This window comes from Osmerus mordax, chromosome 22 (genome assembly GCF_038355195.1).
Source record: "Osmerus mordax isolate fOsmMor3 chromosome 22, fOsmMor3.pri, whole genome shotgun sequence".
Lineage (NCBI taxonomy): Eukaryota > Metazoa > Chordata > Actinopteri > Osmeriformes > Osmeridae > Osmerus > Osmerus mordax.
The window spans coordinates 8,593,069-8,605,660 of NC_090071.1; the positions used below are offsets into that span (position 1 = coordinate 8,593,069).

At 40.4% G+C, this 12,592-nt stretch overlaps 1 protein-coding gene across 1 annotated transcript; it reads left to right on the top strand.

Moving 5' to 3' along the window:
* Nucleotides 1-917: 917 nt before the first annotated feature.
* Nucleotides 918-3,518, top strand: LOC136966162 (SLIT and NTRK-like protein 5). Its single transcript, XM_067260582.1, has one exon. It carries the CDS (start codon nt 918-920, stop codon nt 3,516-3,518), a length of 2,601 nt encoding a protein of 866 aa, XP_067116683.1.
* The last annotated feature ends 9,074 nt before the right edge of the window (nt 3,519-12,592 follow it).

Consider the following 12,592-nt stretch of genomic DNA (forward strand, 5'->3'; position numbering starts at 1 on the left):
ATTATTTATGTCCCACCAAGAAATAATTTGGGTATGAGATCGGAAACGCTTGCTCATTGCTTTTAATCAACTCGGTTTTGTTAGTTTTTGCCTGAGGAATGAAGGGCTATGACTGTCGCCTTGTTGAATTCTGTAGCCTCTAACGTAAACCGGATTTAGAATGACAGTTTTGCAAATTGTCAGTGGCTACATATAATTCATTAAGGAGATATATGTCCACGAAAGATAACCACTTTTTGGGCGTACACACAGTTTTCAAGTCGCCGGATATTAGGGGTGAGTGGGGGAAATAGTCTGGCCGCGTTTAAGGTGGAGTTTTATTCTTATCCGCATAATGTTATTTTGTAGGCTACATAAAGAAAATTGTTTCGTAGTTCTTAAGGTTTTACAGAAATGCTTTTACATCGTTTAATTCTCCTTTCTGAAATGCTATGGGTATGGCATTTGCAATAGCTTGGGCTTAAGCAAGGAAACCGCGGTAGGCTATATGCTCTAATTTATTTTTTCTTTTTGACATCATGTTCGTTTTTCAGAAATGCACATACTCGAATCGTGTCGAATGTCAACTTGGTAACATTATCTTTTCCTAAAACTAATTAGACATTCATAGTGACCTACAATATGAGGTGTACAGACAGCCATAGCTTGTTGAAATGTCATCGCTAAAACATCAAAAACCGAACTTCCATGGTCTATCACATTGAAATGTTTCTCATTAAGATTTTCTGCTGTGATCATATAGTAAGGTTATGTAAACATGTTTCATGTTCTTGAATAAATGTCTTGCCCATAAGTATAGATTTTGCACACATGCACACATTATACACTTAACATGTTCCATGCCTGCCTTTTTCTTCTAGATGACACTTCCTACTGGCACCACACTTCAGTGAGCTGGGCCACCCTCTGCCACGAAAATGCATATCTGGATACTGAAAATAATCCCTCTGATCGCAGCATCTCTGAGTGTGGTCGAGATGTATGACAATTATGGGGAAATCTGTAGGAATTTATGTACGTGCGAGGAGAAGGAAGGGATACTGACAGTGAGCTGTGAGAACAGAGGGATTGTCAGACTAACGGAAATAAGCCCGGTACATTTCTCCATGTACCACCTTCTGCTGACAGGAAATCTCCTCAAGAAACTGTCCCTCAACGATTTCATCAACTACACTGGGGTGACTATTCTGCATTTAGGCAACAATGACATTTCCGAAATAGAGACTGGTGCCTTTAATGGACTCCAAGGATTAAAGAGATTACATCTGAACAACAACAAAATAGACCTTTTAAGGGATGATACATTTGCTGGGCTGGAAAGTCTGGAATATCTTCAAATTGATTATAATTACATCACTAATATAGAGCCTAACGCACTGAGCAAACTGCACCAGCTCACCGTTATGATTTTAAATGACAATATGCTCTCTGCTCTGCCTAACAATATTTTCCGGAATGTGCCCTTAACGCACTTGGACCTTCGGGGCAATCGGTTGAAAATGTTTCCATACATTGGTCTCCTGGAGCATATGGACAAAGTAGTGGAATTACAACTCGAGGAGAACCCCTGGAATTGCTCCTGTGAGCTCATATCTCTGAAAGCTTGGCTGGAGAGCATCGCGTACACAGCTTTAGTGGGGGAGGTGGTTTGCGAGACGCCTTTCAGGCTGCATGGCAGAGACCTGGACGAGGTCTCCAAACAGGAGCTCTGCCCACGAAGAGCCATCTCAGAGTATGAAATGCGTCCCCCACCGCCACTCAGCACCAATGGATATTTCCAAACCACGCCAGCAGCTGTGACAGCCTCAGCCACCTCTTCAGCTGTTTTGCGGTCATCATCGAGGCCTACAAAGGGCACCCGCCCATCAAACAGAACCAAGACAAAGCCCACCTCCCGGATTCAAGTCAACCCCTATAACTATGGCCCAATCATTGCTTATCAGACCAAATCTCCTGTGCCTTTGGACTGCCCGACTGCCTGTACATGTAATCTGCAGATCTCCGATCTTGGACTGAACGTCAACTGCCAAGAGAGGAAGATTGAGAATATATCTGACCTTAAGCCCAAGCCATACAATCCCAAAAAGATGTATCTCACAGGGAATTACATCCCTGTGGTACGCAGATCTGATTTTGTGGAGGCCACCGGATTGGATTTGCTCCACCTAGGAAACAATAGGATAGCCCTCATTCACGACAGAGCTTTTGGGGATTTAACAAACCTGCGTAGGCTGTACTTAAATGGTAATCTAATCGACAGACTTACAACCGACATGTTTTTTGGACTGCAGAATCTTCAGTACCTCTACTTAGAATATAACAAAATCAGAGAAATTGACGGGGGCGCTTTACACTTTTTACCCAACCTCCAATTGCTTTTTCTTAACAATAACCTTATGAAAACCTTACCAGGGGGAATCTTTAGTGGGCTGTCCCTTTCTAGACTCAATCTTCGCAGTAACCATTTTCAAAACCTGCCTGTGAGTGGTGTGTTGGATCAGCTGAAGTTGCTGGTGCAGATAGATCTATTTGAGAACCCCTGGGATTGTTCATGTGATGTTGTCGGCATGAAGATATGGCTAGAGCAGCTCAGTGCAGGCACCGTTGTTAATGAGGTTATATGTGAGACTCCAAAGCGGCATGCTGGGCAGGATATGCGTTCAATTCAAGCCGAACACCTGTGTCCAGATTATTCTGACATTGTTGTCTCAACGGCGCCCCCCTCTGACGAGCCAACGCCAGATAGGGCCACCACTACAGAACCTTCTCAAAGATACAATACCCCAAGCAGCACTGTCCCCCTTTCGGTCCTAATCCTCAGTCTCTTACTTGTTTTCATAATGTCAGTGTTCGTGGCGGCCGGGCTGTTTGTGATAGTCATGAAGAAACGTAAGAAGTCCCAGAGCGATCGTACCAGTACCAACAACTCTGATGTGAGCTCCTTTAACTTACAGTATAGCCTTTACAATAACCGATCTGTCCCAAAAGTGAAAGCCCCCGCCGGGCATGTCTACGAGTATATTCCTCATCCTATGGGGCACATGTGCAAAAACCCCATCTACCGATCCAGGGAAGGCAATGCAGTGGAGGATTACCGTGACCTTCACGAGTTGAAGGTGACCTACAGGAGTAACACTGAGGAAGAGAGGGACAGCAACATGAGGAGTCCCACTTACAGTGTGAGCACCATTGAGCCTCGTGAGAATCCTTCACCTGTGCAAGATGCTGAGCACTTCTTCAGAGGCATCTTAGAGCCGGATAAGCAGTCTACTTCAGGAAACAACCTTGAGTACAAGTATACCGGCCCTGTCTCGTACACGTACAACCCAAACTTTGATGTGAGACGCCAGTTTTTACACCCCGAGAGGATAAGAGAAACCGTGCTCTATGGTACAGCACCTAGTACTGTTTATGTTGAGCCCAACAGAAATGAATATTTGGAACTAAAAGCGAAACTTCAAGCTGAGCCGGACTACCTCGAAGTTCTTGAGAAACAGACCACATTCAGCCAGTTTTGAACGTTACATTTGTCAATATGAAGCATTTTCCCCCTTAAAGAACTGGCTCAATTTTGAGGGTGCCTTGGCACAACACAAATCAAAAAAAGAAGCAAATGGGGTGTGCCGAACTGTATTATTCTTATTTCTTAACTACATGACATTACAGAATGGAAAGCTTACTGAGCAGAAGAGGATGACTATACAACAATTCCACTACTAAACTGGTGATGCAAAATCTATTTTTCTATGTTGAAGATTGAATACACATAAATGTAAGTGTACAGGTAATCTTACCCAACAACATTTTCAGGAACATAACCTATACATACGGTATATTGTGAATCACAAATGTTTATAACTCACCCTCTGATAAAAACACTGTACAGCAGTGCATCAAACTGTGCAGGACTATTTTCTGCTCTAGTCTGTAAGTAAGTATTTATTGATATACTCTGCCATGTATTTTCAAAACTTTTAATTCTTCATCAATATTACCTGTGTCATATCCATTATCCTCTGTAAAAGCTTCTGTTTGTAGTTTCATATCATTTACTGTAGGTCGCATTGTAAAAGTGGCTTTTTTAAAAGGTGGCACACCCCCAATGTCAAAGAAAGACTGCGCCATTTAAAGAAAAAAAAAGTGTCTTTGTATGCTTTCTGCACTTTTTGGAATTGGAAGACGAGTTGGTCTTCACAGCTATCATTAGGAAGATGAATATATTAAAATGAATATGGTTATTCATTCTTAATATGATTGATATGTTATGAAATTCATAAATAACAATTGAAGTAATAATTATGTTGTGGAATACTGATATTTTAATGTAACACCTATTTTTATACAGACATTCGCAATTCTCCTTCCCTTATCAATTTCATTTGTTTTGATTGCTTTGCACTTATTGCACTATATTGACCAAAATATGTTAATGTCATCAATAAATATGATGTCAGGTTCCTAAATGTTCTTGGTGGGAACTGAGGGATTTTCTGAGGACACTGGGGCCTTCGTTCTGACAGTTGGAGTTACATGTTGGAGGACAGGTTGGTGTTCCTCTGGGGCTTGAGTCAATGTACCTCCATCAATGACGATTCAAGGGTGTCCATTTAGAAACATGAAGGTTCAACCCACTTATATTGACACCAGCTCTAAGACGGTGCTGATGGGTTACATCACATAGGTTTGATTGCATGGTCCATTAGGGTAAACAGTTTGAAAAAGCAATATACAGTATACTATGGTGCAAACCAGAATAATATCCATGGCATTCTTGAGGACATGATTGTGAACTTACTTTACTTTCCAAGTCCATATATTAAGGTGTTTCATAAATGCATAACATTACTGTAGACTATGTTACTGGGCTAAGCACAGCCAATATGATATGAATACACACATCCCTTTCTCAGTGCAAGGGCGATCTTCATGATTTACAAACAGTCAATGGCTTCACAATATTTCATTTGGATTTTTCCAAAGTCTCAAGCATGAAGGCAATATTTGGAGAATGGAATCCGGGACCTTCAGAGTTTTTGCCGATGTGTCACAGTCATCAGAGGGAATGTGAATCATAGCCACATGTCTACAGGCTAACATTCAATGCCTCGTCATAGCAATGACACCATGTTGCCATGTTGACAGCTTTTGGGTAAATTATGCGTAAGGATAACTCATTTGGAAAGTGACAAAATATCAAAACATTTTGCTGTCAGTAGCTTACATGCAGCACATTTTGTATGGTATTAGCAAATATAAACCTGTCTAGTCTGCAGCTGTTTTCACTTTTTTTGTATCATTTCCTGTCTTAACTTGGTTTGGTATTGTACCATGATGCCTACTACAACGATAATGTCAATTGAACAGTGATAATGACAGTCGCTGAGTGTGTGTGTATAGGTGTACTTACTGAATGCATGTGTGTCTTACCAAGAGAGAGAGACAAAGAGGTAGAAAAAGAGGTGTCCACGGGGTGGAATTGAACTCCCTCATCATTTGAACACGTCTCTTTGATATCATCATTTATCTGTCTCATTTTGGGTCGTAAACGTGCTGCTTTTCTAACGCTCCTCCCACCCAAGCTCTCCTAGAAAAAGCTCCAATGTTGCCATGACCCTGAACAGAGAGTCCGACTCCCAGCTAATGGATGAATGAATTACCCATGTCCCACTGCAGGAGGTTACCGTGAGAGCCTCTCACCCGACAAATAATGCTTTTAATCAGCCAATGGGGTCCTCTGTGGTCTCTATGCAGAAGGGCAACGTTTAATTCCCCTCCCTGGATTATTTCACTTAGCTCGTTTGGAGGGCCGACGTGGTGCAATGCAGAATGCGAGGAGGTGCAAGGAGATGCCACGGCGTCACGATGATGTGAGCAATTGAGTTCAAGGAGATTTGGGTAATTGAGAAGGCAGAGATGGGATCTGACAGGCACCAATGAGTCTGATGATTGCTTTAATCATGATGGTTAATGGAATTCCTTCAGGCATGTAAGGCTGCTCCAATGTTCATCAACACACTCCGTTTCTTGTCTCCAACCCCTGTAATTACACATGTAACTTTTGTTGTTTTTCTCAATTGTAAGTGATGTTCATTGTTTTATTGGTTTTCAAGGGGAGGGTTTTGTTGTAAAAATATAATTTTGCGTAACAGTCATTTAAATTCCTCTCACAATGAATAAGCGTAGTTTTTTTTCTTATTCACATTTGAAAAACATTTGATGGTGAGTGAGGCAAAAATGATGTACAACATGTCTTTGAAACATTTCTGTAATTCATATAAACTCACTTAACTAAAATTGAGACATGACATGCAGATTATAATGCTCTATATTGAACAAGTGTGGAATAATAATACAATGTACATGGATTCCATCATTCTTTCTTTTTGTTATTCAACACATTATTCCTTCCTGTTGGGATTAAAGCAAAACCAGCCGAATCCTGACATTTGCAGTCTGAACGTTTCACAATTGGACAGTATGTACGGTATCTGCAAGAAAGCCTGGATGCCAGACATAGTGAGTCAAAATGGTTGCTGTGTTCATGCTTCTAAGCCCACAGTAACTCATCTACCTTATAGAAGCACTTGAATGTAAAATACAACATCTGTGGTTAGCACGTGAAATGTTTTATGTGTGCTCTGTATGAACGTGTATACACATGCGTGTGTGTGCTTTTCTGAGTGCTTGTGCTAAGCGTGCTCCCAGTGGGTAGGCTGGTTATATTTATTAGGCATGCGTTTTGTTTGTTTGTTTATTGTGCCGCACCCGTAGATCTGGAGACGCAGTAACCCTGTCGTTTGACAAATGGCAACTGTAGCATTACTGACTCCCCAGCCGAGCCCTGTGATGTCTGGCCAAAAAAAACAACAGGTTGATGTATTGCTTCCTTGACTGTGTCAAGTCATTTAACTGTTGCCCTGCTCTGTGTCATAGTAAGAACAGGCATAAACAGATTAAAATGATACATTCACTGTGAGCGCTGTATAGTTATTGAGTTTGTGGTTACATGGATATATGGTCATTTTTAGTGCTCTTTAGAGCTACCTACAAGCAGTACATGTGCAGTAAGGTGTGGCCAAATTTGAATTGCTTGTGGCAAATGAATTTCATTTTAGTCTTGTTTCTGTACTGACAGGTATATTGTCAATGGTGTGTGTTTTTTTAACCTGGTATGAGCACACAACATACCACACACTCCAAGATCTAGCTTTATTGTTGAACGTTATCACAGACTGACGACATGGCAATGTGATTTCATGGGTCTCATTGTGAAGAGTCGTCTCTCAAAGGAACAGACCTCAAAAATTAAATTGCATATTTTCATGCTATCGACAGTGTGAAAGTAGCCTATTGTTATTGCCAAGATTGCAGTGTTTTAAGTAATTTTCCCCTCACCTTTTGTAAGAAAGTGTGTGTGATTGTGTGTGTGTGTGTGTGTGGAGGGGGGGTTATTGTGGGTGTGCAGTGAGTCTACGTATGCGTCTGTGTAGATAGGCATATGCTTTAATTGGAGACAGATTTACAGTAAAATTCCACTCATGATTTTTTTTCTCTGTTGTCCCCATTTCTCAATCTCTGTGGCTTTCAAAGCACAGTTAGGAGCCTAGCATAATACAGGATCAGGCTGCTAGGAAGGAATTAAAATGGTGGGAGGTAGGAAACCCAGTTTCTCACATGAGACTGATGCCTATCCTAAAATAGTTTCTAAAAACAGCGTGGTAAACTATACCCATTTCATCTCTTTAGTCAGAAATGGGTTAATAGCTGTAGTTCAGGTCATATTTTGGGGGGAGGTAATGGACAATGATCCAGGAGGGACACTACTTGTCTTACTTCTTCCTTGGACTACAATGTCTGTGAGTTGGTTGGCATTCATTGGACAATAGAGAGGCCAAAGTTGGCCGAGTGTAGGCGTGCTTGTTAAAATGGAGCAAAAGGAGGATCTGCGTCAGCTGCTTGTGTGCTCCGGTACTCTCATCACTTGTGTGTGCTGCCATGTCCTCCCCATTTCATTAGAATCCAACATTAAACATTCAGAAACAGATGAGCTACTCTGAGCAGGGCCATGCAATTACATTCTGTAGTCTCGCATGAATGAGTGGTCACATACTGTAGTAGTTAATGTGTACTGTATGGGGAATATTGATGTTTCATGCTCAAGTCAAATGTAAAAACAAAGACATACCTATTGCTTTGGAATTTTATATAAGATTAAAGTATTTTGCTGTTTTTTCTAAATCTATAGAGTACTGTATGTATATACAATTTCTGTTTTCTTTTTACAAAAAAGTGAACTTTCATGGCTTTGCTTTCATAAATTGGAGTTTGTGAGAATTTGCAATACAATCTACATTCATAGGGAACTAGTTTCCCTATGAAGGACAGGTTCCCACAGGAATACATTGTATACTTCTAAAGATTCATACTTTAGGTAATCAACTAGCATAGCAGACATTTTAGAAATTTGCTTTGCATGTTATGAAATGTGGAAATTCCTACAAAAAATCATTATTCATCAAAAGTACCAGGACTAATTTCTGAAGTTAATTGTGTTAACCACAAAAAATAGCAACAAATTATACCATGATGAACTCACAGCCCCTTGAATGGTGAGGTTGTTGTTATGGTTTAGAAATATATAAATGTGTAAGCGGCTGTCAGGTGGCTGAGTGGTTAGGGAATCGGGCTAGTAATCTGAAGGTTTCCAGTTCGATTCCCGGCCGTGCAAAAAAAAAAAACGTGTCCTTGGGCAAGGCACTTCACCCTACTTGCCTCGGGGGAATGTCCCTGTACTTACTGTAAGTCGCACTGGATAAGAGCGTCTGCTAAATGACTAAATGTAAATGTAAGCTTTGTAGGCACAATGATGTTAAGTAATAAGGTAATATCATTATATATATATATATATATATTTTTTTATGAACTGTTGAATATGCGATTTGAGACCTGTAAAACATAGATTGCTAAAAAGTGAAAGCAGGAAAAAGAAGCCAAGTATATGATTGTTGTTTAACTAAAACGTGCAATATGCATTATTGTTCTGTTGCAAGTTTCCATTCAATTTCTAAGTGAACAAACATGCATTTTGTTGTGAAATTTACACCAAGATCTGTTTGTTTGAATTGTACTTTCTCGTTCCTTGTGCTCCTTGAGCTTCTCATGAAATGTTCTGTTTGCATTGAAATGTGTAAAATGTACATTTAGTCAAGTTAAAATGATCTTATTTTGACTGAATCTTGGCTTCAGAGGCATATCATGATTCTGTTTTCTGTTTTTTATACAACCTCCATGAATATGTTGCCCCATACTCCACAGAAAATATAGTACAGAATGATTTGAAGCAATAATTACCTTCTTTGAAAGGCCTCTGTTGGGCTTAGGTTGATGGCTGACAATCACATTTCATACCCGCTACCAAGTGTTATAGGATAAGTCTGTCTGACACTGTCTGTCAGCATGAGTGCTATGCAAACTTCTCATCCTAATCCATTTCTGGACGGACCAAAAACTGGGGCATACTGAAAAAAAAAGAATTCTGTCTGTTGGTGTCATTCAGCTTCTTTTTATTATTCGTTTTCTGTGCACTGGTCAGTGACCTTGTCACAAAATGGTAGAACAAAACTAAATATAGCATATAATTGAACAATAAACTGGATAATATAAAAATGACTGATATTTAGATAAAGTTTTCTATTTTGGGGCATAACTTTAATATACATTTTGTAGGAAATATATACACACATATACATGAGTACATATAACCGGGAAGTTTATAAACATATGGAGGGGTATTGAAGGTGTATTAATATTCAGCCGTGGATATATAATATTTCCATTATAACTTCTTCTTTAAGGCAGTGTAGTCTTAGTATTGAGGTCACTGAGCTGCAGCGAAACTCATCCTTCAATCATCTACTGATTAAGCCTTTGAGATGCTCATAAGAAGGAGATATGTGACCCAGGGTGTGTGCGTGAAGGGTAGGACACTGAGGGCTGTGGGGGAATCAGAGCTGAAACACCCACTGTATTGCAATGTTCTTATACAGGATGTGACCTGTCCGTGTTCTTCTCAATGCATGACTACTGAGATTGTGAGCAAAAACACGTAATCTGTTCCAACACAGCAAGGATCTTGGAGGAAAGGGCACATGAAAGAATTGTTGTGAAAGAGACATCTGTTGAGACTAACGAGGGGGAAGAATTGAGATGTGGACCTAAAGAAAGACAGCCTACATTCGCAATGGACACCTGATTCATCAGAGTTAGACTCACTTAGTATTTTTGTTAGGTATCAGTCATTATTCCACCTCCATAGCACTTCACAGGGCATGGGCTTAGTTCATTCTTAAAGGAACTCTTGGCAGAGGGGATAGATTGATTTGAGGCCTGCTTTTTGTCTAATTACCCACTTTCATCAGTGGGCGTTATCGATGGCAAGATCTCCATTTCAGCCTGGCTGACTGATATACACCCTTAGGAAGCTTCTGCATCTAAACACTGATCTGATAGCATGGATACCCAGCCTAATCAGTCTGTCAGCGTGTCCTTTCTCCATCTGGACTGAGCTTTTTATGGGTCACTAGTTCGTATACCCTATGCTTATCTCTTTGCCTGGGAAAAACAACTGAAGCTCGGTTGCTCACCACTCCAACCGGACTAGGCCACACAAAAGCTCTTATGTGGAAACAGTCAGTGAGATTAGACTGTGGTGAAGAAAATTTCCAGTTATAATGAACAATATGTTTATGTAAGAAGACCGAAATTATGATTTGTGTCCAGATCGGCACACATTTATCTGTGATGGCATCGTCCTTGGTCCGACCTTTTCACTTGAAACAAACTAAGTTGAATCAGCGTTATTCTCACTGGTGTGCTGAGAATTCAGAGCATTGGCCTGGCATGAGAATGGATACCCTCTCTGTTAGAAACAGTCCTGTAGTGTTAATGAATGGGCATTCATCTAATCCGATACTTTGATAGAGCACTAGTGGACTCGCCAGCTCGCTAATGGATTGGAATTTCATATCAGGCATCCATACTAAAACAAAGTTCTCTTGGGAAAACCCTTGGCAGGATGTTATGGTAAACAACACAGACTGACAAACACTCTCCCTTGTCACATATCCACTCCCTCCCTTCTTTGTTTCTCTCTCTCTCCCTCTCTCTCTCTCTCTCTCTCTCTATCTCTCTCTCTCTCTCTCTCTCTGAAAGAGAAGTGATTGATTTGCTATCTCTTGTGACTGACGATAAGCTGCTAACTCATTAAAATGAGAAGACTCACTCAATGAAACATCCCACAATGTCCAATCAAGCACAGTATGCTTCATAGGGACATTTTAAACTACAATCCATTATTTGGTTTTTCAAATGTTCTACCTAATTTTGATGGTTGCCTCAAATTGTCCAATTTGATACACTTAGGAACAATGATGATTCGGATAAGACTGTGAAGAAAATCCACATAAATTAATCATAATCTTCCTTTTTCCACGTTTATTTCTTCATATTGTTTATTCTAAATCTCACTATCCATCTCAGGACCTAGAGGTTCAGGAAGTGCTAATTTTCCCCTCTGTAATGTAAATTCCCAGTGCGAGATTCCTCTTAAATATCTCCTCATTATGCTGCTCCCCAAAGCCTCTATTGTTGTAGAAAATCAGATATCCGATGCCAGGATAATTCCATGCAAATCCTTTGAATTGGGAGCATACAATGCTTGACCTTTAGGTAATTTGTAGGGGACACTTAACAATGGCCTCAGAATCTAGTCCCACTCAAATTCAGTGGAGCACAGATCAAAACAAGTGCCATTTACACAGACCCTGTCTGGTTAAATACAATAGATATATTGCTCTCTGTAATCTGAATCATAACATTTGAGTTACTGGTCTTCGTCCAAAAGCTGACCCTGAGCTACAAAAGTGTACTGTCACTTCTGACTATAATAAAGGATGCTAGACTTGGATACTTCACAGCTATGGTATGACACGGGATATAACACAGCAAGCATTTGCCGTCTCTACCTCTAATCACCAGATCCATGGTACAAAGTACTGCTTTGGGAAATGTTTCTTGAACCTGCTGTTAAAATAACCCCTGTCATCCAGCAACAAAACGTAAGCCACTTGCATATGAGACTGCCAAAAAAATATGCGTTTTAATTTTCAGTAGGCTGGCCGCGTTGTGGCAAGCTAGGGTTGGGGAACAGTTGTGAGGTAAGAAGTGACAGCTGTGCAGTAACAGATTAAAGCAGCAGGAGGATGAGTAGAGCAAAGCCAGAAAACAGATCGACCGGAACCATACACTGCATATTTGTGCTCCACAACCCCACCAATGGACCAAGTGAAACAAGAGAACCAAGAGATATTTTGGACTTGGTTCAACGAGCTTTGCTATCATGACTCCAGAGATCTTGCATGATATTGTGTTGGGAAGTGAAGATTCTACATGTGACACACATTGGCAGGGACGATAATCACATAAGATAAAAAAAACATACTATTAGATAAAAAGCATGCAAAGTCAAACTTCCCTCTTAGGTTTAACATGGATACAGTACACAAACAATATGACGTAATCAGTTCAAATGAAG

Excerpts from the sequence above, each read along its gene's own strand:
- LOC136966162 (XM_067260582.1), top strand. The coding sequence starts at position 918 with ATGCATATCTGGATACTGAAAATAATCCCTCTGATCGCAGCATCTCTG.